Source organism: Protopterus annectens, chromosome 9.part0 (assembly GCF_019279795.1).
Source record: "Protopterus annectens isolate FY-2018-M chromosome 9.part0, PAN1.0, whole genome shotgun sequence".
Lineage (NCBI taxonomy): Eukaryota > Metazoa > Chordata > Ceratodontiformes > Protopteridae > Protopterus > Protopterus annectens.
In genome coordinates, this window is record NC_056743.1 from 920,212,070 (window position 1) to 920,238,056 (window position 25,987).

Here is a 25,987-nt window from a genome sequence, read left to right on the forward strand (position 1 = left end):
AGTGCAAGGAAAAGCAATTTCCAAACAGACAATTTCAAAATGGATAGGAAGTTGCATTCGATTCTGTTACTCTTTTCATGGAAAGACGACAACTGAAAATATCAGGCCTCACTCCACAAGAGCTACAGCCACCACTACAGCTTTCCTACGAGGAGTGGCTACCAAAGACATTTTAGAAGCTGCTACTTGGAGCTCCGTGCATACATTTGCCAAGCATTACAATCTTCCTTTATACTCCAGATCCCGAGCAGGTTTTGCAACTGCAGTTTTACAAGGGATCTTAACTACACCATCATTATCTTAGTGCCTCCTCCCCCAGTTTGGCTATGGCATTCTACCCCTATGTTATGACTGCAGATGCATCCTTGAAGGACATAGTACAGTTTTGTACCTACCATAAATGTAGATGTCCGATAGGTATGCATCTGCAGTCAGGATTACCCACCCTCCTTTCCCCTCTGTGGTATTCCTAGGGTACTTACCCCTCTCTTAGCTAGCTGGGGGAATCTATTATGGTGTATTTGTTTGTATGTATATGTGTATATATACTTTTTGATTTCTACTGTTTGGAATTTCTACCTTTATCCAAATTTAGCCTTCCTAGAAGGCACCTGGCATCTGGGGCAAGAAACACTGAGGAAAATGGCGTCTGCTGATGCCTTTATACCCCAGGAGCTATGACGTCGGGTGAAGTGCGACATCAGCCGAGGCCAGACCCAGACTTTGGAATCCGGCCGACCGAATGGCTGCCTGAGGCAGGACAAACCCATATGTTACGACTGCAGATGCATACCTATCGGACATCTACATTTATGGTAGGTACAAAACTGTACTTTTGGCTTATGCCAGATCATTAGCAACCCTTCTCTTAAGTACTTAAAGAAAAAGTTAATTAACCTTTTAATATCTGTCTGTCGTTGGCGATGCATTGATATATATGGACTAATGGAAGGGTTGGTCGGGATTACGTACTGAGTTAGGTGTAAATCATTCTGTTTGTATTAGCTGGCTGTGCATTTAGTTCTAGTTGTCTTTGAACTAGAAGCTAATTCCCTCTCTCATGGTGGTAGAGTGTAAAGGAGGATTATTAAAAAAAAAAAAAAAAAAAAAAAAAAAAAGCATAGTGGTGGTGATCATCGTGTTACCCTGCTGCAGTCATCACACTTGGGTTATCCTGCCTTCTGGAATTCGGGCCGACTGCGGGACTGCCTAAGTCTTGGTCAGACGTCGGTTGCTGTCGCTTCTTCCTCGACGTCAGTGCACCAGGGGTATACAAGAGGCATCAGACGCCATTTTCTCCAGTCTTTCTTGCCGCGCGGTGCCCGAAGCAGAAGCAGTTCGCAAGTGCCGGTCAGCCGACACCTGAGATTTTCGATTTTAATTTCAGTCCGAAGTCTTCATTAAAGCTAAGTACCCCATTGGGGAACATTTTCTTGCCTCAGTCCGATGTCAGAAAAAGTTAACAATTGCATTTCTTGTGGGAAGCAAATACCTCATAAGGACTTGTATTCCTTGTCTAGGCCCAGACCACGACGTCACAGGTTGTCGGTTTTCCGCTAGGTTTAATAAATGAACTATCAAACGCCGTTTTGACTTTGCACGGCATTACTTTGGTAGGAAATATAATTGTATCATGCCGTCGGAGCAGCCGACGACCGTCATTCATAAAAAAACGCAAGGATAAGGACAGGCAGCCTAGGAATAAGCCAGACACCGAGGCCTCACTTGGGCCTGTCGCCGGTTCTCCGGTTTTCAGTGAGGCGCCTACGCAGCCCCTGACTACCACAGAACTGGAACGCCAGATAGTTGCGGATTCCCAAGCGGAGTCTACTAGGCCGATGCAGCCATCTACCGACACCGGAGCAGAACTAGACACCGGTGCAACGGAAACGCCTTCGGTTGCAGAAGGTGTTTTCAGACCGACTACACTCACCATTAAATCTTATGTTAAACTTAAAACTTCTTTAAAACCAAAGAAAACTGTACATCAGTCTACAGTTCAAGGCCCCATGCCTAAGAAACAGATGCATAAGATGGCTGAAGATTTGATTACCCTTATCAGGGGTTCCCAGCCCCCTCCTGATAAAAGACCAAGACAAGAGGAAGATTATGCATCCTCTGACCAGGTTTCTCTCTCCTCAGATTCTTCTGAGGAACAGAATTATACTTTTCCACCTTATGAGGATTCTGATGCTGAAGATTTTATTCCCTCAGCATCTCCCCCTGAAGACTACTCCTTTGGGGAAACTTTACGAGGGAACATTTCCACTGGGAAGGCCAAGATTACTCGGATTCTAAGAATAGGCTCAGAGAGTTCCTTTTACTACCCCAGCACAGATACTACAGAGTACCTGACTCGCACAAATTCCTTTATAAAAGCCCTGTAGCTGACCCAGAAACAATTTCCCAGGGTCCTAAGGGAGCAAAAGCTTCTATGGCTAAAAATCCTGTGCCTTCTGAAAGGGTTTCCAGAGCCCTAGATAGATGGGGAAAGAAAATATACACCTCAGCAACTCTGGCTATGAGAGCATTAAATTGCCAGTTTCACATGTTGAAGTAGCAACAATTCCTGCTGTCTCAGTTGAAACAAAAAATGAGCACACATTCAAAACAGCCTGAATTCAATGAAATGCAGGATCTGTTGCATGCAGCTGAACAGGTGGACAAACATACTTTACAATGCGGATTTGATTAATTGGAAGCTTCCTGTAGAGCAGCTGTTACAGGCTCTGTCATACGTAGACATGCTTGGTTAAAAGAACAAACCCTCCCTGACCATGTTAAAGCAAAATTATTGGATGCACCTTTACAACAGGATGTATTATTTGGTGTCAAAGCAGAAGAGGTTTTAAAGAAAATGGAGGATAAAGGCAAAGGCTATGCAGACGGTCAAGGATTTTTTGCAGGTATAACCCCCTTGTTTCAGCAGAAATTGGCCAACAAAAAACTGGTCCTTTCCAGCTTCAGGCAGATCACAGAGGGGCAAATACAGACGCCCAAGGGGCAGAGGCCAGTCACAGGGCCCTTACAAACCTCGCCAATGGGGTTCTGCTACCCAGAAAGGAGGAGAAGACAGGCCCCAAGCTAGCAGAAGACAAACACAATGACTCCATCCTCAAACTACCAAACAAATCTCTCCTGGCAACTCCCTTGGGAGGAAAACTAGCATGTTTTGCAGACAAACTGGCACATAATCACAAAAGACAAATGGGTTCTAAACATTGTTTCTCAAGGATACAGATTCCACTTTCATACCTTAACAAGGGTCAAAGGAATGCCAAACCTGCCACCAAATCAATGGGCAGAGGCACAAAACAAATTACAGCTCTCAGGAACATAAGAGCCATTCAACAGGTACCTACACAGGAGCAAGGACAAGGATTTTACTCCAGACTCTTCCTAGTCCCAAGAAAGGACAAAACATAGAGACCCATTCTGGATCTTTCAAAGACCCATTCTGGATCTTTCAATTCTTAACACCTATCTGCGAGTACCAAAATTCAAGATGCTAACACTACAGCAGCTTCTTCCCATGCTGGGCAAGAATGCTTGGCTAGTCACTTTGGACCTCAAGGAGGCATACCTGCATGTCCCTATCAGACAAAATTGCAGAAGATACTTCCGCTTCATTGCAGGTTCAATGCATTATCAATTCTCTGCACTGCCCTTTGGCTTATCTACTGCGCCCAGGGTCTTCACAAAATGCCTGGCACCAGTAATTGCATACTGCAGACAAAGAGGAATTCAAATATACCCATATCTGGACGACTGCCTTATTCAAGCAGAACATTCTATTAAAGCATCTGGCATTTGTCAAACATCTTCTAAGTTGCCTAGGGTACACAGTAAATGAAAAGAAATCAAAACTAGTACCCTCACAAAACATAATATTCCTGGGTGCCAGCTTGAATACAACGGCCCAGATGGCTCATCTCACGCCAGACAAGCGACGACAGCTGCTTCAATATTTCAAAATAATGGCAACAAAGACCCAACTCCCTGCAAGAAAAATTCTGCAGGCCTTGGGATTCATGGCATCTTGCATACTAATACCATTTGCAAAATTGCATTAGGAAATTACAATGGTACCTGAAAAGTGTATGGACTCGCCACAGCTTGGAAACAATGACACCACTCATTCCCTGCCTTCAACAGGAGTTTCTATGGTGGGCACAGGCATGATGTCACGTCAACAAGGGTCAGCCTTTCACCTTACCCACAGCCAGGCAAACTATGACAACAGATGCATCGAACTATGCCTGGGGAGCACACCTGGCAGGGCAGTGCATTCAGGGCAAATGGACTACAGATCAGAGACACCTGCATATCAATCAAAAAGAAGTGCCAGCAGTGCAGAATTCCCTAACAGCTTTCAAGGACCTTCTACACCCAGGACAGCTACTAATAAAGACAGACAATGCCACAGTTATGTGGTACATAAAAAAGCAAGGGGGCACACATTCTTGCCCTCTATGCAGGCAAGCAGTGACCTTGTTGGAACACTGCACTGTCTTACCAGGTTCAATTATAAGCACAATTCCTGCCAGGAAAGAAAAACACATTGGCAGACTACCCAAGCCGAAACATCATGGATCCACACGAATGGAAACTAGATCCACAAGTATTTGCAATGTTCAAAAATGGGTACGCCCAGACATAGATCTGTTTACAAGCCCCCACAACCACCAACTTCAAAAATTTTGCACAAGGACCTTCCAACCACTAGCTTGGAAAGTGAACACTCTCTCATTCAGTTGGAAAACATTAACAGTATGCCTTCCCTCCACTGCCTCTTCTAGCAAAGGTACTGCTGAAAGTCAGATTAGAGAGGCCACAAATGATGCTCGTTGCACCAGACTGGCCACGCCAGCATTGGTACCCAATTTTAAGGAACATGGCCCATGGCCCACCATGGATTTTGCCACAAATTCCTCACCTGCTCACCCAGCGAGACCATCAGATTCTACACAGCCAGCTCAAGACTTTTAAACCTGGCTGCATGGCAAATTACCTAAACAACCAGCCAACACCTTTATCCAAAGCTGTTATGAATGTCACGCTGGAGGCCAGGAGGCCCAGCATCAGGAAAACCTATTCAGACAAATGGAAAAGATTTTGCGCCTGGAACCAGGCTAAAGGCCTAAACCCCCTTGATCAAAACATCCCTCAGATTCTACAATATTTAACTGAGATGTTACACAAAAGACTTTCCTTTTCATCTATGAAGATCCACGCCTCAGCAATTTCAGCTCATTACAACACGGATCCTCCTTTTTCACATCCACTCCTAAGACAGTTCCTCAGAGGGGCTAAGAACTTAAGACTGCCAAGGAGAGCTCCAACACCTACTTGGGATCTCAACTTTGTTCTGGAAAAACTTACACTGCCGCCCTTTGAACCAGCTTTTTCAGCCGATTTAAAATTTCTTTCATAGAAAACTGCCCTACTAGCAATAACCTCAGCTAGAAGAGTCTCAGAGCTAAGGCACTAATGCCAGTGGAACCTTTCATCATTTTTCATCAAGACAGAGTCTCTCTATGAACTAATCCTTCCTTTATGCCAAAGGTGGTATCCAGTGTGGCCCTAAACCAAACCATTCACTTGCCCACCTTCTTCCCAAACCCTCAGAACAAAGGAAAAAGACTACTGCACTCTTTGGACATTCACAGGCAATTACGTTACTACTTGGATAAAACTAAGGCTTTCAGAAAAACTGACCAGCTTTTTGTAGCCTATGCTACAGGATCACAAGGAAAAGCTCTCTCAAAACAGACCATTTCAAAATGGATAGGGCATTGCATACGTTTCTGCTACACACATCATGGGAAACCAGTACCTGTTAACATTAGGTCCCACTCAACCAGGGCTACAGCTGCATCAGCAGCCTTTCTCAGGGGGGTGCCAACCAAGGATATTCTGGAAGCTGCTACTTGGAGTTCAGTGCACACCTTCACCAAACACCATCACTTACCTCTATACTCTAAGACTAGAGCTGGTTTTGCCACTGCAGTTTTGCAGAGCCTACTAGCTTCTTCTAACCCTGTTTGACTCCACCTCCCATCCTTAGCTTTGGGATTCAGCCAGTGTTATGACTGCAGCAGGGTAACACGATGAACATAGTACAGTTTGGTACCTACCATAAATGTAGATGTTCAAGTGTTCACCCTGCTGCAGTCCAGGTTACCCTCCCTCCATCCCCTCTGAACTAGCTGAATTTATCTCTACCACGTTATCCTGTACTACCTCTGCGGTGTATTTGCTTATGCCTAAGGGTTTTGTTTAATCTTTATATAGCCATATGTGTGTATATGTATATTTTCTGCCTACCTATTGGGGGCACGTGACATCTGGGGCAAGAAAAACTGAAGAAAATGGCGTTGGATGCCTCTTGTATACCCCTGGCACACTGACGTCAGGGAAGAAGCGACAGCAACCGACACCGGACCAAGACTTTGGAATTCGGGCCGACTGCGGGACCGCCTGACGGCAGGATAACCCAAGTGTGATGACTGCAGCAGGGTGAACACTCTAACATCTACATTTATGGTAGGTACATAACTAATTTTTTTTGTCTTGCTCACATTAAGTTATTCAGAGAAGGGGAAACTTCTAGTAGCAATATTGAAAGTATATGTGTGGGTCTTTAATTTAGGCTATTTTGAATGTAGAAGTGGAATAATTTGGTTTTATAGTACTTTGATAAAGTTTGTATGTCACGGACTATTTTAATATCCATTGCATTTCTTCAGTTTGTAATCCATGCTCTCTAAACTGTGCAGGTTATGTTGCAGTATACAGCTTTTTAGGTTGATTTGGTTACTCAGTTAATTTTACTGTAAGACTTTACATGGAGTTCATAAGAACCACTGGGCCTTAATTTGTATTTCTGTTATCCAGACTTTGTGCTTAGTTTCTTACATGAACCATTTCCTTGGTTCATGGGTTCATACTAGGCTATCTGCCCTAGGGCATTTATAAGCCTAGCCAGAATGTGTTTGGCTTTCGCCACCCATTTTAAATTTATTTTGCTATGCCCTTTTTCAAGGTTAGTATATTGTGCCTCTGTCTAACAGTGCCACAGAAGTGATACCTGGGGTAAACCTACAATCTCCCATCCACTCATCAAGATTCCTCTTGAATAGAGTCAATGAGGGACTCTGCCTAACCTGGACTGGGATTTTATTCCAGAGTGAAGGGAGCCTCTGGGTTATGAATCTATCCCTCCAGCATGTCCTATTTATTTCAGTGCTGAGGTTCAAGTCTCTCGAGCGCGTAGCTCGATGGGATTTGGATTTTCTGAGGTGCAGCATGTCCGTTAATTCCGGGTTGGACATGGCTTTATACGTCAGGCACAGATCGCCTCTGAACAGGCGGTATGCCACTGAGTAGAGCTGGAGCTTCTTTAATCGGGCAGCATATGGCATCTGTTTGAGCCCTTTGATCCTCTTGGTGAGGTACTTTTGGGGTCTTTCCAGTTGCTGCAGGTGTCTGGTAAGGTACATCCCAAAAGGGGCATTGTACTCAATTATGGGCCTGATGAGGGATGAGTAAAGAGGCACGATGACCTCCCCTGATCTAGATGTGAATCCCTTCATGATTAGGTGGGCTATATAAAATATTTTTCTAACCACTTTGGCCACGTGGTTGTCAAATGAGAGATTGCTATCAACTTGGGTCCCCAGGTCCCTAATTACTTCTTCTGTACTTAATGGATTACCACCTATGTGATAATTTGTGGGCACTTTGTTTTTGCCAAAGGGGATGACTATACACTTTTTGGCATTTAGCTTGAGGCCATGGCTCTGGCACCAGTTGTCTGTTTCTATGAGGCCCTTTTGGAGGATGCTTGTGTCGGCTGGAGAGTCGATTATGGCGCCCAGTTTGCAGTCATCTGCGAACCTGGTCAGCCACAGTCCTTCCGTGTTGGCCTGTACCTCCGAGAAATATATACCGAACAAGAGCGGTCCCAGGACTGAGCCTTGTGGGACACCACTTGTAACTGGTTTGGAGTCTGACATGGCTCCAGCAATTCTAACCATGTGTGTTCTGTCCTTGAGCCAGTTTGCAATCCATCTAGTGACATAGGGGTTTATATTTAAGCTGGTGAGCTTATCTATAATGCCCGAGTGGGGTATTGTATCGAAGGCTTTTGCGAGGTCCAGGTAGGCTGTGTGGACCACCTTCCCTCGTCAATGGCCTTGGTGACTGTTTCAAAGAAATCAACCAGGTTTAAGAGGCAGGATCTGCCCTTAACAAAGCCGAACTGGGTAGGATCCAGTGTCTGTAGGTCCCCAATATCTTTATTTATGAGGTCCATGATGATCCTTTCCATAGCTTTGCAGACCAAGCTAGTCAGGTTTATGGGGCTATAGTTTCCAGGATCCGTTGAGGCACCACCTTTATGGAGAGGGACCACTGTTGCTGTACGCCACTCTTTGGGCACATATCCTGTAGTAAGGCTGAGATTGAACAGTAGTTTTATGTTTGGATTTAGCTCTTCTTGGAGTTAATGTAGGACGCAGCCCGGGACACCGTCTGGTCCCATTGATGCTGTGTTTTTTGCTTTGGAGAGGGTGGCTCTTACCTGAGCATCTGAAATGTCAGGGGGGCAGCACTCTTCTGGGATAGATATTTGCCCTTTTGGTGGAGGGGGGGGGGGGAGAAGTTTGCGCTGAACCTGTCAGCTAGGATGTTGGCAATGTCTGTGGGTTCAGTGTATTTTTTGTCATTTTGGACTAATTCTGAGCATATCTGGGAATTGCCACCCAGGTTCCTAACATAACTAAAGAAAGCCTTGTGATTATCCTTAGTGTCCTGTGCAATTTTTCTCTCGAAGCTGGCCTTAGACAATTTTATGAGTGCCCGTAGTTTTTTGCTAATACTGATCAGTGATGCCTTCCCTTTTTGGGATTTTGCTCTATCATTTAGTAGCTTCCTCCTATTGTATAGTTTGTGTATGGCTGGGGTCCACCAGACAGGACGTCTGCCTTTGGAGGATTGGGTCTTGGTTTTATTTGGGATCGCATGAACCATGCATTCCTGAAGGTGTTCATAGAATGTGTTTATAAAGGATTCTGCGGTCTGGGCCGTATTTTTCACAGGCCCGGGGGCTTTGAAGGATTCCACTTCGGTTTTGAGGAGTGTGAAATTTGCTTTAGAGAAGTTTTTCACTGTGGTTTTCTGGGCAGGGGGTGGGGTCGGGATGTGAATATCCAGTGAGATTTAGTTTATGGTCTGATCTTACCATTGAGGGATACACTTCTGGTCTGGAGCATAGAGTCCCCATGTTGGTGATGATCAGGTCCAGTATGTTTTCCCCTCTTGTGGGAGTGGTAACAAGTTGTTCCATAGCATTTGAGTTTATAAATTCTAGGAATCTTTGGGCTAGGGTGTTGGAGCTAGAGTAATGCTCCCAGTCTATGTTTATGTGGTTGTTTGAAGAAAGCTATGTGATTTTGTAATTGTGACACATTGCTGCAGTGGCAGCTGAACATCTCCCTTTTGTTTCTTAAGGAAACGGATGGCAGAGAGTGAACTCAGTAAATCTATGAATGAATTCCTGACTAAGCTGCAAGATGACCTAAAAGAAGCCATGAACACAATGATGTGTAATAAATGTCAAGGGAAACACAAGTGAGTCTGGATTTATGTACTGTACTACTGTTTGATGCATTATTTTGAAAGTTTTCATTTAGTGTTCCTATTTTACTAGTTTTTCTGCCAGGTTGTAAGTAGCTTACTGCCGTAGTAGGGTTTATTGCTGCCTAGTAAGTTAATGAGTTTGAGGTATTATTGTGAAACTTTTAGAGAATTTTTGACTGTTTAAAGAGTCTCTTCCCAGTCCCTTTTGGTGTTGTGGCCAGCCTTTTCCAGTGCATCATCCTTGTATACCACATATGCTCATAGCAAGTGGATTCTCTCTGCCGATGGAGATGCATGTTAATTGAAATTGAGACGTATAAATTGTGATGAAAAGGTGTGTGTGGAAAATAGAAGATGCACTTTATCCTAGACCATTTCAGTTTCTGAGGTGGGATTCTCAAATTCTTTGTTTAGCTCTTTCCGCTTTTGACTTGGAACAAGAAACAGGGAAACCAATCCAAACAAGTATCTCAGAAATGAAGACACTGCTTTAAAGACAAAAGAATTGCCTGAAAGGAAGGGGCTTGAAGACACCTGCCTGTTTGGTATTCGATATTGCTTCACCGATTTCTTCAAAACCAACAAAAAAGGTTTCAGAAGAAGCCTTTGTTCAATTTTTTTTGGGGGGCTCCTAGCCTTGATTGTAGAGATGCAGTACGGGGAGCCTTCAACCTTGGAAACACCGCTAATTTTATCTGTTTTGTCTGATAGGTTACTTTTTTCCATAGGTAAGTTGCAATCAGTTGGCTACTGGGGTTATGCTAGAACAGAAGTTGTTTTTGTCCAGAGCTCTGACTCCTATCCCTCTTACGTTTGGAATGCCATGGTTTTAGTGACTCCAATTTTTTGAACATGCTTCAGTGTCTGGTACCATAACATCTCTCCAGTTGGTATCTTGTAACTCTGCTCTTTCCTCTTGCAAACAGTTACTGGCCCATCTGATATCTGCCCTACAGTGTTAGTATACATACTGCTGGTGATGCTGATCCGCCGTGTTCACTGTTGCAATCTTAACTGATGGGACTTCCTGCCATGGGCAGGAATTCCTTGGCCAGCCTGACTAGCAGAGAATTTTCTCCTCCTTCTCTTGAAGCTAGTGGATGCCCCATCAGACATCAAGATGTCTAGGTATAAAGGGAGTCAGCTGGCACCATAACCTCAGTTCATTCTTGCTGATGAGCCTGAAGCCGAGTGCTAGTCAGTGCATCAGTTGGTCCACACCAGAGAAAGAAGACTTCTAAAACTAAGTACCCCATTGGGAGCTTTTCATATGTTTATTGGCTAATGTCAGAAAAAGTTAATTTTCTCTACTGTGGTAAGCAGGTAACGCACTGGGACTTTCACGCCATTTTGTGAAATCTGTTTAGGCCTAGAACACTTCATTCCTAACTGTTGGTTCTGTGCTCGCTTTAACAGTAGAATGGCTAAAATCTCAGCCCTACACTTTATCACTTTAGTTAGTCACCAGGGCCTTCGCATACTATGTTGTCCACCTGTCAGACCAAGGTTGATTCCTCTAGGCATAAGAAGAAAAAGTGCCCAAAACTTATGGTTTTGGACGAGGCTGATTCGCCTTCCACCAGTCCACCTAGGCTTAATGTTGAAGGTGAGATGCTTCCTCTGTCACCTTCAGCGACCAATTGTAGCATTAGCCTCTGTCAAGACCCCATTCGAAGTCCAATTTGTCATCAGCTTCCTCAACTTCTGCATAAGCAAAGGGACTTTGCTTATCCATTGGGTCAGGAGCCGCTTTGCAGGTCTTGGCTTCTGACGATCGCCTTCAAAACTGTTGGAGTCTCTCGTCAGGAAATTGCTTTGATTCACAGACCCTGCAATTCCTTTGCCTGCCCATGTCCCAGCGCTAGTGCGGATGTTGCCCTTGTGTCCAAACTTAAGGCCTCATATAAAAAGGCTGCATCCCAGCCAAAGCCTGACTGCTGCCACTCCCAAATTAAGACCCATCATCAGTTAGGTTGGATGAGTATTTGATCACCATAGTGAGAGCCATACACCTTTCTCTCCCAGGTTGTGCTCCTGAATCTTGGAAAAAAGAAAAGGGGTGTCCCTGCCCCCCCCCCCCCCCAGCAGTCTTCTGATTCTTTTCACTCTGATAATGATGCATCTCCCTGTAGGGATTCAGATTGTGATGAAAACCTTGCTTCATCTCCCTCCCGCAAGGACATATCCTTTAGGGAAACCCTACATATCCTGAGGAGCACTTTAAAAGGAAAGTACAGGACTATCCATAATTCAGGAAGAAAGTTAAGGACGTTCAAAAACTCCCTGAGCATAAACCTTTGCTATTCCTCTAGTTCTAGAAGTAATGGACTGTCTTGCTGGATTCTTCCTTGCAGCCAGACTTCCTCCTCCTTGCCTCTGAGAAACTGGATAGATTTTAGTGTTCTGGAGCCTGATTGGAGCCTTTTCAAGAACCATGTGGCAGACCCTGAAGTGGTGGCTTCAGGGTTCTAAGGGAACAAAAGCTAGCACTTAAAATCCTTTACCAACTGACAAAAGAGACAGATTTGGAAAGAAAGTGTACACCTCTGTTCCCTTGGTCAATAGGACTTTAAGTTGCCAGTTTCATATGGTGAAGTTTCAGGAAACAGACCAGATGAAGCAAAAACTGGTGGGGACTGAAAATAAGGCTCTCTCCAAGGAACTGTTAGACTTGTGCAATTCTTGCTGTCAAGTAGCTAAGCACTCCTTGCACTGTGGGTGTGATTCACTGGAAGCTTTCAGTAGCGCAGTATATACAGGATCTGTCATTAGAAGCGATATGCTTGGCTGAGGGAGCAATCCTTTCCTGAACATGTGAAATGAGTCTTAGATGCTTCTTTTGGACAAATTTCATTTATGGCACCAAGGTTGAAGCAATGCTTAAGGAGGAGGATAAGGCTAAGTCAAGGACCTTCTTCAAGTTCAACGTCCTTTGTTTAGACAGTTGCCCTACCAAGCAGTAGTCCTTTCCAGCCTCCCAGCCTAAGCCTAGACACAGGAGACCTTCAAGGGAAGAGTCAAATGAAGCACCACCATCCAAGACAGTGGCAAGCAGACTCAAATAGGCCTGTGGGATCCTGCCAACAGAGACCCAGCAGGGAGCAATCATGATTGTGACTCTTCCATGAGACCCCCCCCCGGGGGGGGGGTGTCCATCTTAAAGAATTGGACTCTTAGAACAGATTAGTGGGTTTTGAAAATCCAGGAGAGGTTACAGACTTAATTTCAAACTTTCTGTTATTCAGTCAGGTTCCCCAGATATTCCACAAAATCAACAGAGGCGTTACAGCAAATACAGCTACCATGCACCCGAGGTTCTGTGGAGTCAGTACCAAATACATTACAAAGAAATTGGTTTTACTCTAGGTTTTTCCTAGTCCCCAGAAGAGAGGTTACCTGGAAGCCTACCCTGGACCTGTTAAGATTCAACAGATTTTTGCAGGTACCAAAATTTAAAATGCTAACCTTGCAAAAATTCTTGCCCATGATTTCTGCCAATGCGTACATGGTATCCTTAGACCTAAAGGATGCATGGCTCCACATTCTCATAGAAAAATGTCACAGGAGATTTTTGTGCTTCAGAGCAGGTATGAGGCACTATCAGGTCTTTGCTTTGCTTTTTGGCTTGTCTACTGCACCCAGGGTTTTCACAAAAGGCCTAACCCCAGTGATAGCCTTCTGCAGGTCACAGGGCACTCAAGATTTACCCCTACATGGACAAATGCCCAATTTAAGCAACAATTCTAGAAACACTAAAAACAGATCTCCTTTACACCCAAGAGATTGTGTCCTCATTGGGCTTTGCCATCAGTACCCAAAAGTCTCAGACCATCCCCACAAAAAGGACTGTGTTTTTGAGGGTTTTGCTGACTGAACTCCTCTCTTCAGAGGGCCTTCCTGGCTCCAGACCAGGTTACCTTTCTGATTATCTACTTTCAAAATCTCCTTCCCAGGAATTACTTCACTTCCAGAGAGTTCTTAAAAAGCTCTGGGTTACATGGCCTCCTGCATCCTCATGTTCCCCTGGCCAGACTACACATGATGAAGCTACAGTGGTACCTCAGCAATATGTGTTGCCAACATTCTCAGTCCCTCAACTTCAGGGTGAAACTTCTCTGTCTTAGAGTTTGCTTTGTGGGCCTGAACACACTCCCTCAGCTTTGGCCTTCCTTTCAGTTTATTTCCAGGACCAAACACTGACCACAGATGCCTCAGAAGTAGCCTGAGGGCTCACTACAACAATTTACAGACTCAGGGGAGATGGGACTCCCAGGTCAAGAACAAATGCATCAACCTAAAAACTGATTGCAGTCCCGAAAGGTCTACCTTCAAAGACCAGTGGAAATCAGGAGTAGTCTTAGTAAAGAGTGATACCACAATCCTGTGGTATATAAACAAGCAGAGGGGACTTGGTTACCACTTTGTCGCTTAGCCATGGACATTAACTCCCTAGGTCTGCACCTCATGGTTCTGTATCTACCAGGAAAAATAAATTAACTGGCGGTCACCTAAGCAGGAGCCTGTCAAACCCTCATGAGTGGCAGTTACAACGGGAAGTTTTTCTCAGCATTGCCAGAGATTGGGGTGTACCAGATACTTTTTTGCCACTAAAGAAAACTCTGACTTCGAAAAGGTCTGCTCCAGGACCAAAACAAGGGTAGTCTGGAAGACTGATGTCTTCTCCTTCCTTTGGACAGGCCTATTCCTCTGTTGTCTGCCACTACCCTTACTCCCCAGGGTGTTGCTGAAGTTAAGGGAAGAAGGTCCAAGGATCATTTTGATAAGCCTCAGATTGGCCAAGGCAGCACTGGGTATCCTCTCTTGCTCGGCCTAAGCAAGAAGGAACCATGGTTACTGCCCCAGCAAATGGACCTGTTTACACAGAGCAAGGGCAGCATCATACACACCAACCTGAACACTCAAATTGACGGCTTGGATGGATACCCTAACCCCCTTGAGGGGGGCAGCCCTTGACAAACGGATCCTGGACATACTAAAAGAAGCTGGAAGACCTAGCACAAGAAAATCTTACTCCACCAAATGGAAGAGATTCACTTTATGGTGTATAAAACAGAGACAGAGGCCTCTTCAGGCTCAGATGCCCCTGATCCTTTTGTACTTATCAAGACTTATTGACAAAGGAATTTCTTACTCCTTTGTTAAAATTCACACTTCAGCAATTTCAGCTCATCTACCTTCTCAACACCCCCCTCCCCCATCCTCGTAGATAAAACCATCCCTGAGAGGGGTTATTCACATTAGACCTTCTGAAATCATCCTTTCGAGCCAACTGCCCTCCCAGACATCAGATTCCTAACCTGTAAGATGTCCTTTTTGTTGGTCATTATTTCAGCTAGGAGGGTCTTAGAACTTTAGGCCCTTGTGTGTGGAAGCTTTCATGACTTTCCACCCTGACAAGGATCTCTCTTAGGACCAACACTACCGTTATGCCTAAATTGGTTAGAGATCGTTTTAAACCAGACAGTCTACTTGTCTCTTCTTCCCCAACCCTCAAAACAGAGGAAAGAGTACTCTACAGGTTGGATGTGTATTGGTAACTGTGCAACTACTTGAACCGAACAAAACATTTCAGGAAGTCTGACCAGCTCTTTGTGCTTTTGCTTCTAGTTCTGAGGGGAGACTGGTTTCTAAATTATCTTCAAATGGAACTCCCACTGTATCTTTGCAACAACCATCATGGAAAGAAACCACCAGACTCTGTCAAGTCTCACTGTACTAGGGCCACTGCTACATCTACAGCCTTTCTTAAAGGGGTGGCCACTAAGGACATTTTGGAGACCTCCACTTGGTTCTGTGTGCATACCTTTACCAAACATTATCACCTTCCAATTTTCTCAAAGTCCAAATAGTGATTAGCCACTGCCATCCTGCAGGGCATCCTTTACTCTCCATAAACTTTGTTCACCTTCCTTTCAGCTTTAGGAATTATCCCATCAGTTATGACTGCAACAGTGAATACACTTGAACATCTACATTTTATGGTAGGTGTACACAGTTGTACTTTTGTGTACCTAGCACAGGTCTCTCTTGCTTTTGAGGGACTTAACTGCTGACTGTCATTACTTCAGTAGATCCCCTTTTATGCAAGATCACCTTTGACTGTAGTTTTGAGTCATGAACTCAAGACAGTTAACTTTGGTGCTATCTTCAAAGTAATCCAGGCTTTTAATAGGCACTGTTGGATCTCTTGCATCCAGCTACACTACCACCAACTTGGGCAGGTGGGACCTCTTTTTAACATGTCATCTGAAGCACATCTGCTGTGGTAAACTCCACCCTCTGTCCTACTTGACACTCAAGTCACTTGTCTGTAACCTGCCTTCCCATCCATACAAAAGTTGCACATGACAGACCGTTTAACATTTCCATCTTGCATATTTGGGTTCTTGAGGTAATGGCAGTCCTCTCCTTGCTGTCCTACAGGTTGCAGATACCTAGCAGTCTGCAAAGCTAGGCTTATGGCTTGGTACTTTACTTTCAGTGATTACAGGGGGCCCCTGGCCTAATAAGCGAGTTTATTTGAAATTCTCAAGGTAGCACAGAAAGTGGTCTACCAAACAGACTATGAAATGAAGACTTGACATAAATGGCTGATGAATCGCTACTGAAACAAGCTGCTTCTGGATTTATGCTTTAATCTTCATTATTGTCTCTATCTGTTTTTCGTCCATATGCATTTATCTGCCATCACTGATTTCCATGACTGGAGTGGACAGGCAGTTTAACCTCCTTGAACATTTGTAAAGCTTATTTCTGTTAAGCTTCCGGAGAGCGAGGTCATACTCTCTTCACACCCAGTCATGGGATTTTAGTTTGGAGAAAATGTCTCTGTTTTGAGGATATTGATTTAATGGAGTTAACATTTACCTTTTAAGTGGGCAGATGAACTGAGTGACTGGGGCCCCTTTTCAGTCATATTACAGAAAATTGTTGGAGGGGTGCTGCAGTGTGATCAGAGGGAAAGGGTCAAATTGCAAAAAGTAATATGCAGTGGTGGCCTTAGCTGCTGGAAAGAAAACGGTAACTAAAAAAACAAAAAAGGTGGAAGTACATGCAATGTGATAAATACGCAGTCATTTGCAGTACTGTAGTGTTTATGCACAGTGAGTACTCTGACTTTAACTATAGGATATAGTTAAAATCTGCATAGTAGACTTTGGTCCTGCTTCCACAAAGAGAGTGTAGGGGAAGTGCAGTTATCAAGGAAATAAACATAAGACAACATACAGCAAATAACTGCGGTGGTGGTGCTGCGGTAGAGTTGTCGCCTCACAGCAAGATGTTGTCCCGTTTGATTCTCAGCTAGAGTGTCTTCTGTGTGGAGGCATACGTGAATGGGGCGTGCCTTTGTTGAAGGGTGTGCATCAGGGCTGGTAACCCAGTACGTAAAAATCCATGATCAATCATTAGCGGACCAGAGTTCTGCTGTGGCGACCCCTAACTGGGAAAAGCCGAAAGAAACAAACAAACCAAGCAGGAACAGTATGCATCTCCTTGCATTGTTGTATTCCTAAGGTTGCATGAGACAGTGTTACAATATACATAGAGCTAAGCACAGTATGCAGCAGTTTGTGACATGCTGAGACTGCAAAAACAAGTAGGTAATGTGGAAGAATATATATGTCAAGTGCGTGGATTATTCATAGTCTTATCAAGAAGTATTTTTACAAAGGTTAGTATGTATTGTTTACACACATGCTGTACTGTTTAGGTCATCATGTGGAAGATGCATTTTGGGGTGTAATGCATCAGTGTAGCAGTGCCAGATAGGAGGGTGTATCTAGTTTACTAGGTTATCGTAAAAAAAGTACCTGGATTTAAATTTTTGTAGGTGTGTTCCGAGTTGTTTAAAGAAGGGAGATTGGTACTGGCTGCTGCCTTCACATGGAGAGTTTCTGAGATGCATACTTCTGTGATGTTCTTCGTGTTTCACTGTTGCAGTCATTACATTTGGGTTATCCTGCTGGCAGGTTGCCCTCAGTCGGCCTGAATTCCAAAGTCTTGGGTCCTGCGTCGGTTGCTGTCGCCTATTCCCTGATGTCAGGTCGTCAGGAGTATAAAAGATGCAGCCGACGCCATTTTATTCAGTCTTTCTTGCCGCGCGGTGCCCGAAGCAGAAGCAGTTCGCAAGTGCCGGTTGGCCGACTCCTGAGATTTTCATGTTGGAGTTTCAGATCCAAAGTCTTCGTTAAAAGCTAAGTACCCTGTTGGGGAAGCTTTTTTTGCTCCAGTCCGATGTCAGAAAAACTTAATAATTGTATTTCTTGTGGGAAGCAAATAGCTCAAGGACTTTCACTATTACTGTATTCCTTGCCTAGGCCCTGACCACGATGTTGCTAGTTGTCGGTTTTGTGCTAGATTTAACCAACGCACTAAGCGTCTGCACGATTTTGCATTAAGCTATTTTGGGCGAAGATTTAATTATACAATGTCGTCTGATAGCCATCCGACTACCGGAGTTCACAAATAATGCAAAGAAAAAGACAGGCAACCGAGGTCCAAAACCACCGAAGCTTCTCCTAAGTAAGTTGCCGGTTCTCAGTGAGGTGCTTTCGCAGCCCTTGACACACTCTACTTTAGAGTTGCAGGCCGCTACCGACTCCCACGTGGAGTTGGCCAGGCCGCAGGAAACTCAAGGTATTGGAGCCTCTGAGATTATTTCCTCAGATGGGTCCGGAGCCGCTGAGCAGGCATCTGCTTTTGAGGGTGTATTCAGACCTAAACAATTGTATATTAAACCGACTTCAAAGACTAAAACACCTTTAAAGACAAAGAAGCAAGTTCACCAGCCACAAGGACAGGCCTCCATGCCCAAAAAACAGATGCTCAAAATGGCCGAAGACTTAGTTACCTTAATCAGGGGTTCCCATCCCCCTCCTGATAAGAGGCCTAGGCAGGAGATGGACTATGAATCTTCAGATCAGGTTTCCATTTCTTCTGATCAGGAATATTCTCTTCCTCCCTATGAGGATTCTGATGCTGAAGAATCAGTTCCTTCAGCTTCTCCTCCTGAGGACTACTCTTTTGGGGAACCCTTGCATACCATGAGGGAGCACTTCCACTGGGAGAGCCAAGATTTTTCAGAATCTAAGGAAAGGCTCAGAGACTTCCTTTTACTTACTCAACACAGGCCTCTAGCTATTCCACTTGTGTTGGACATTGTAGATGTGTTCTCAGAGTCCAGTCTGACCCCTGACTCTTTACCTCCAGCTCCTGCCAGACAGATACTACAGGGTCCCTGACTCTCATAAATTCCTTTTCAGAAACCTTACTGCAGATCCAGAAACTATTTCTTGAGGTCCGAAAGGGGTCAAGGCTTCGACTGCAAAAAACTCTACCCCCTCTGATAGGGATTCTAGGGCTCTGGATAGATGGGGAAAAAGATTTACACATCTGCTACTTTGGCTATAAGGGCCTTAAATTGTCAGTTTCATACGCTCAAATATCAGCAATATATCGTGACATTGCTTAAACGGAAAATGATGGCAAATTCTGAATGTGCAGAAAACAAAGAAATACAGGATTTATTGCATGCAGCTGAAGAAGTTAGAAAGCATACTTTGCAATGTGGTTTTGATTCTCTGGAGGCCTCCTGCAGGGCCGCTGTTACGGGTTCCGTCATTAGGAGGCATGTTTGGTTAAAAGAACAAAATCTGCCTGACCATTAAAGCAAAATTATTAGATGCTCCTTTACAACATGATACTTTGTTTGGTGTTAAGGCAGAAGAGGTGTTAAAGAAAATGGAAGACAAAGCTAAATCTATGCAAACGGTCAAGGATTTCTTACAGGTACAGCCACCTAGATTTAGCAGACACTGGCCTACAAAGAATTGGTCCTTTCCAGTCTCAGACCTCAAAGGGGCAGATCCAGACGCCCTAGAGGCAGATCACAGCCGCAAGGATTCTACAGGTCTAAGCAGTGGAGTGCCTCTACCTCCAAAGGTGGAGAGGACAAATCACAATCGTACAGGAAACGGTCCCAATGACTTCCCCTGCCTGCACCAAGCACTTATCTTCTGGCAGCACCCTTAGGGGGAAAACTAGTACTTTTTTCTCAAAATTGGCAAATTATAACCCAGGACAAATGGGTTTTAGACAGTGTCTCAAGGCTACAAGTTTCATTTCCATACCCTACCAAGGGCAAATGGTTGGCCAGACCTGCCAAAAAATCAATGGGCAAAGGCTCAAAAATAAGTCGCAGCTCTCATGGACATGAGGGTTATTCAACAAGTGCTTCAGCAAGAGCAGAGACAAGGATTTTACTCTAGACTTTTCTTGGTACCCAGAAAGGACCAAGCATGGAGACCAATATTGGACCTATATATAGGTTCATAGGTTCATACTAGGCTATCTGCCCGAGGGCATTTATAAGCCTAGCCCATAGTTTTGTGGCTTACACCACCCCTTTAGTTTGGAGAAACTATGCCCATTATTTTGCTGTGCCTCTGTCGAGCAGTGACACTGAGGTAACCCCTGGGGTGTATCTGCGATCTCCCATCCATTGGTCAAGATTCCTCTTGAACAAGGCCAGCGAGGTGCTCTGCCTCACATAAACCGGGATTTTGTTCCACAGCATAGGGAGTCTTTGGGTGATGAATCTATCCCTCCAGCACGTCCTATTAATAACCGTGTCGAGGTTTAAGTCTCCCGCCCTTGTGGCTCTGAAAGATCTAGATTTTTTGAGTTGAAGCATGTTCATCAAATCTGGGTTTGACATGGCCTTGTATGTCAGGCATAGGTCACCTCTGAGCAAGCGGTAAGCAACTGAATATAACTGGAGTTCTTTCAGTCGGGCAGCATAAGACAGATTTTTGAGACCCTTTATCCTTTTGGTGAGGAACTTTTGTGGCCTCTCCAGCTGCTGCAAGTGTCGGGTCAGATACATTCCGAATGGGGCATTGTACTCGATCATTGGTCTGATGAGTGATGAGTATAGGGAGACTATGACTTCCCTTGATCTAGATGTGAATCCCTTCATGATAAGGTGGGCAATGTAGAAGGTCTTCCTAACTACTTTAGCAATATGAGTGTCGAATGAAAGGCTACTGTCAACCTGGGTTCCCAGGTCCCTAATAACTTCTGTGTTCAGGGGATTGCCACCTATATGGTAGCTAGGGGTAACCTTATTTTTCCCGAAGGGTATGACTGTGCATTTCTTGGCATTTAACTTTAGGCCATGGCTCTGGCACCAGTTATCCGTTTCTGTGAGACCCTTCTGAAGGATATCTGTGTCGGATGTGTTTTCAACTACGGGCCCAGTTTGCAGTCATCTGCAAACTTTGTCAGCCATAACCCTCCTGTGTTTGCTTGTACTTCAGAAAAGTAGATGCCAAACAAGAGTGGGCCCAGGACTGAGCCCTGTGGGACACCACTTGTGACAGGCTTTGAGTCTGACATGGCGCCAGCAACTCTGACCCTGTGGGTTCTGTCACTCAGCCAGTTTGCAACCCATCTTGTAATGTATGGGTTTACATTTAAGTTGATGAGTTTTTCAATGATACCCGAGTGAGGTATTGTATCAAAAGCCTTCGCCAGGTCTAGGTAGGCTGTATGGACTGCCTTTCCTCGTCAATGGCCTTGGTGACTGTTTGAAAAAGTCAACCAAGTTTAGAAGGCATGATCTGCCTTTGACGAAGCCAAACTGGGTTGGATCCAAAGTCTGCAAATTCCCTATGTCTTTATTTATGAGATCCATTATGATCCTCTCCATGGCTTTGCAGATAAGGCTTGTCAAGCTAATGGGACGGTAATTTCCAGGGTCGGTGGAGGCACCGCCTTTGTGGAGTGGGACCACAGTCGCTGCGCCACTCCTGGGTATGATCCGGAGGTGAGACTAAGATTAAACAGCTGTCTTAACTGTGGGTTTAATTCCTCGTTGAGTTCATGGAGCACACAGCCGGGAACACCATCAGGTCCCATGGATGCTGTGTTCTTTGCCTTGGAGAGAGCAATTCTCACCTGGGTGTTAGAGATGTTTGGGGGGCTACAATCATTTGGTATAGATATCTCTCCTTTACGGGGGGGGGAGAAGTTTGCACTGAACCTTTCAGCCAGTATGTTGGCAATGTCTGTAGGATCAGTAATCTTCACATCATTTTGAACTAATTCTGAGCATATCTGGGAGTTTCCTCCTAGGTTTCTGACATAGCTAAAGAATGCCTTATGGTTGTCTTTAGAGTCCTTAGCTATTTTTTTCTCAAAATTAGCTTTGGATGATTTTATGAGAGCTCTTAGCGTTTTACTTATAGTGATCAGCGGTCAACACTTTCCTGGATATACCAAAATTCAAGATGTTGACCTTATAGCAGCTTCTGCCCATGCTGGGCAGCAAGGCTTGCCTAGTGACTTTAGACCTAAAAGAGGCATACCTGCATGTCCCAATAAGACAAACATGCAGAAGTTTCCTCCGGTTCAAGGCTGGCTCAAAGCATTTCATTTCTCTGCACTTCCCTTTGGCTTATCTACTGCGCCCAGGGTCTTCACAAAGTGCCTGGCACCAGTAATTGCTTCCTGCAAACAGAGGAATACAAATATATCCTTACTTGGACAACTGCCTCATACAAGCAGAGAACAAGGACATTCTACTACAGCATCTGACGTTTGTGATAAGACTTTTAACATGCCTAGGGTACACAGTCAACAAAAAGAAATCAAAACTAGTATCCTCTCAAGAGATAATATTCCTGGGTGCAAGCTTAAATACAACTGCCCAGATGGCTTATCTCACTCCAGACAAAGGCAACTGACTACCTATTTCAAGGAAATGGCAACAAAGGCCTAGTTATCTGCAAGATAAATTATGCAGGCTTTGGGCTTCATGGCATCCTGCATCTTACTAATTTCATATGCAAGACTGCATATGAGGAAAATTCAGTGGTACCTAAAGTGTTTGGATGCAACATTGCCACAGTCTGGAAATGATTACTCTAATTCCCTGCCTGCAACAGGAGTTTCGATGGTGGGCAAAGGCTTGTCACCAAAACAAGGGACAACCATTCTCACTACCCCCAGCCAGGCTGAGCCTAACGACGGATGCATCACATTATGCCTGGGGGGCACACATGGCAGGAAGAGGCATTCAGGGCACCTGGTCCACAAACCAAAAGCATCTACATATCAATCAAAATGAGATGCTAGCTGTTCAAAATGCCCTGACAGCCTTCAAGGACCTACTTCATCCGGGACAGCTACTGATAGACAACACTACGGTCATGTGGTACATAAGCAGGGGGGCACTCATTCTTATCCCCTGTGCAGACTAGCCATGGCTTTATGGGACACAGCATTGACTTACCAAGTTCATCTACAGGCACAATTCCTGCCAGGAAAGGAAAACACTCTGGCAGACGAACTAAGCAGAAACCTCATGGATCCCCACGAGTGGCACCTGGATCCGCAAGTCTTCAGCATGATAACAAAGAAATTGAGATGCCCGGACATAGATCTATTTGCCTCCCCTCAAAACAATCACCTAAAAAGATTCTGCACAAGGAGTTATCCCAGACAAGCTTGGAAAGTGGACGCTTTATCTTTCAACTGGACAAACCTATCAGTATATGCCTTTCCTCCACTACCTCTCCTCTCCAAGGTACTCCTAAAGGTCAGGCAGGAGAAACCAAAAATGATTCTGATTGCCCCAGACTGGCCCCACCAGTGCTGGTATCCGATCTTAAGGAACTTGTTCCAATGCCCAGCCTGGACCTTGCCTCCAATACCTCATCTACTGTCCCAGCAAAACAATCAGATTCTGCACAGCCAACTCGGGACCCTAAACCTCGCAGCATGGAGGATAAATGTAGCCATACAAACCACACCTCTCAGAAAAGCTGTGATAGATGTCATTTTAGAAGCCAAAAGGCCTAGTACTAGAAAATCCTATGCTGGGAAATGGAAGAGATTTTGCACTTGGAACCAAGCTCAAGGAACTGATACAGCTGTCCCAAATATTCCTCAGGTTTTGCAGTACTTTAACTGAGATGCTGGACAAAGGCCCATCTTTCTCATCAATTAAAATCCATGCCTCTGCCATTTCAGCTCATTACAATACAGAACCACCACTCTCTTTTTCATCCTTTATTAAGGCAGTACCTCAGAGGAGCCAAAAACTTAAGGCCTCCAAGGAAAACACCAATACTTGCATGTGACCTCAATTATATCTTGGAAAAACTTACCTTACCTCCTTTTGAGCCAGCTGCTACTGCAGATATAAAATTCTTATCTTGGAAAACAGCTCTGCTCCTAGCAATAACTATTGCAAGAAGAGTTTCAGAGCTACAGCCTCTCATGGCCATGGAACCCTTTATCATTTTTTATCCAGACAGGGTCTCTCTGAGAACAAACCCTACATTTATGCCTGAGGTGGTATCCAGTGTAGCCCTTAACCAAACTATTAATTTGCCAACCTTTTATTCAAATCCACAAAACAAAGGGGAGAAAATTCTGCATTCTTTGGAAGTACTCATACAACTTGGATTCTACTTGGACAAAACTAAAGTTTTCAGAAAGACAGAAAAATTACTTGTGGCATATGCCACAGCATCACAAGGAAAGGCTATCTCCAAGCAGACTATTTCAAAGTGGATAGGTCACTGCATTTGTTTCTGCTACTCACAGCATGGCAAATCAGTGCCTAAGGGCATTAGGCCACATTCAACCAGAGCTGCAGCCTTTCTCAGGAGTACCAACCAAAGACATTTTAGAGGCTGCTACTTGGAGTTCAATGCATACCTTTACAAAACATTACAATCTGCCTCTTTACTCTAAATCCAGGTAAGGCTTTGCCACTGCAGTTCTGCAAGGCGTCATAGCTGCTCCTAATGCTGTTTAGCTCCAGCCCCCCAACCATAGCTTTGGGACTCAATCCAAATGTAATGACTGCAACAGTGAAACACGAAGAACATAGTACAGTTGTGTACACTAAATGTACATGTTCGAGTGTATTGACTGTTGCAGTCCAGGTTACCCGCCATCCCCTTATTTTTGCTGGAACTTATCTTAGTTCTCTAATCTATACAACCTAGGTGGTGTATTTGCTTATAGATGAAGGTAAAGCTTATTTCTGGTGCATGTATGTTGTATTTACATAAATTTAGCCTCCCTTTTTGGGGGCACCTGACATCTGGGGCAAGAAAAACTGAATGAATAAAATGGCGTCGGCTGCATCTTTTATACCCCTGACGACCTGGTGTCAGGGAAGAGGCGACTGCAACCAACGCAGGACCCAGGACTTTAGAGTTCAGGCCGACTGAGGGCAACTTGCCAGCAGGATAACCCAAATGTAATGACTGCAACAGGGAATACACTCTAACATTAACATCTACATTTATGGTAAGTGTACACAACTGTACTTTCTTTATTAGATGTTAATGTTGATATTGGGAACAACCTTCTGATTATTCCCAGGGTAACTAACAGCATAGCTAAACCTATTGATCAACCTAATCAGTTTTATTAACCTTTCAGCTATAGCTTGTTGCACATTCTCCAAGACAGATACGATGTTCTTCATCTCACATTGCTGCAGTCCTAACACTTGGGTAGTCCGCTGTCCCTCGGTCGGCCCGAATATCAGAGTATAAGGCTGACGTCGGTCAAGGCGCATTTGACTGACATCAGAACGTCAGGGTACAAATGCGCATGACCGACGTCATATCCTCAGTCTTTTTTGCCGCATGGTCAGATGCAGAAGCAGTGTTGCAAGTGCCGTTCGGCGTTCTGAAATTTTTCGAATTCGGAGTTTCAGACCGAAGTCAGAGTTGGTTAAGTACCCCGTTGGGGAATATTTTGTTTTTTTCTTGCCTCAGTGGTTTACCGGATGTCAGAAAAAGTGAATAACTGTATTTCTTGTGGGAAACGGATTCCGCATAGGGACTACCATAATTTGTGTATACCTTGTTTGGGACCTGAGCACGACGTTGTTGGGTGTCGCTTTTGTGCTAGGTTTAATAAACGCACTATAAAGCGAAGATTGGATTGTGCCAGGTTGGTCTTTGGGAAGCGGTGCAATTACAATATGCCGTCGGATGCTCCGGCGCCGGCTTCCTCAAAGAAGCGCAAGGACAAGGCAGTTAAACCTAGGTTAGAGGAGTCGTCCGAACCGGACGCCGGTTCTTTAGAGGCGTCAGGGGAACCGGTGGTTCCGACGGAGGCCTCTCTGGAGTCCCAGGGAGAAACTTTGATTTTACAGGATGTGGCCTCCCAGGAGGCAGGTAAGGCTATAGGGGCTTCTCAGGTTACTTTACTCCCCTCCCTTCCTAAGGTGTCTAGGCCCTCTCTTTCTGCTTCCAAGGCTTCTCCTAGAGGCAGGTCTAGTTTAGCTACTGTG

General features: G+C 44.6%; 1 protein-coding gene across 2 annotated transcripts in view; it reads left to right on the forward strand.

The window, feature by feature from the left end:
- DNAJC14 (DnaJ heat shock protein family (Hsp40) member C14) overlaps window positions 1-25,987 on the forward strand; it is a 451,504-nt gene that overhangs the window by 149,350 nt on the left and 276,167 nt on the right. For both annotated transcript variants that reach the window (XM_044083663.1, XM_044083664.1), the window contains exon 4: window positions 9,514-9,633. In XM_044083663.1, the coding sequence (XP_043939598.1) occupies window positions 9,514-9,633 (120 nt within the window). The remainder of the gene's footprint in view (window positions 1-9,513; window positions 9,634-25,987) is intronic.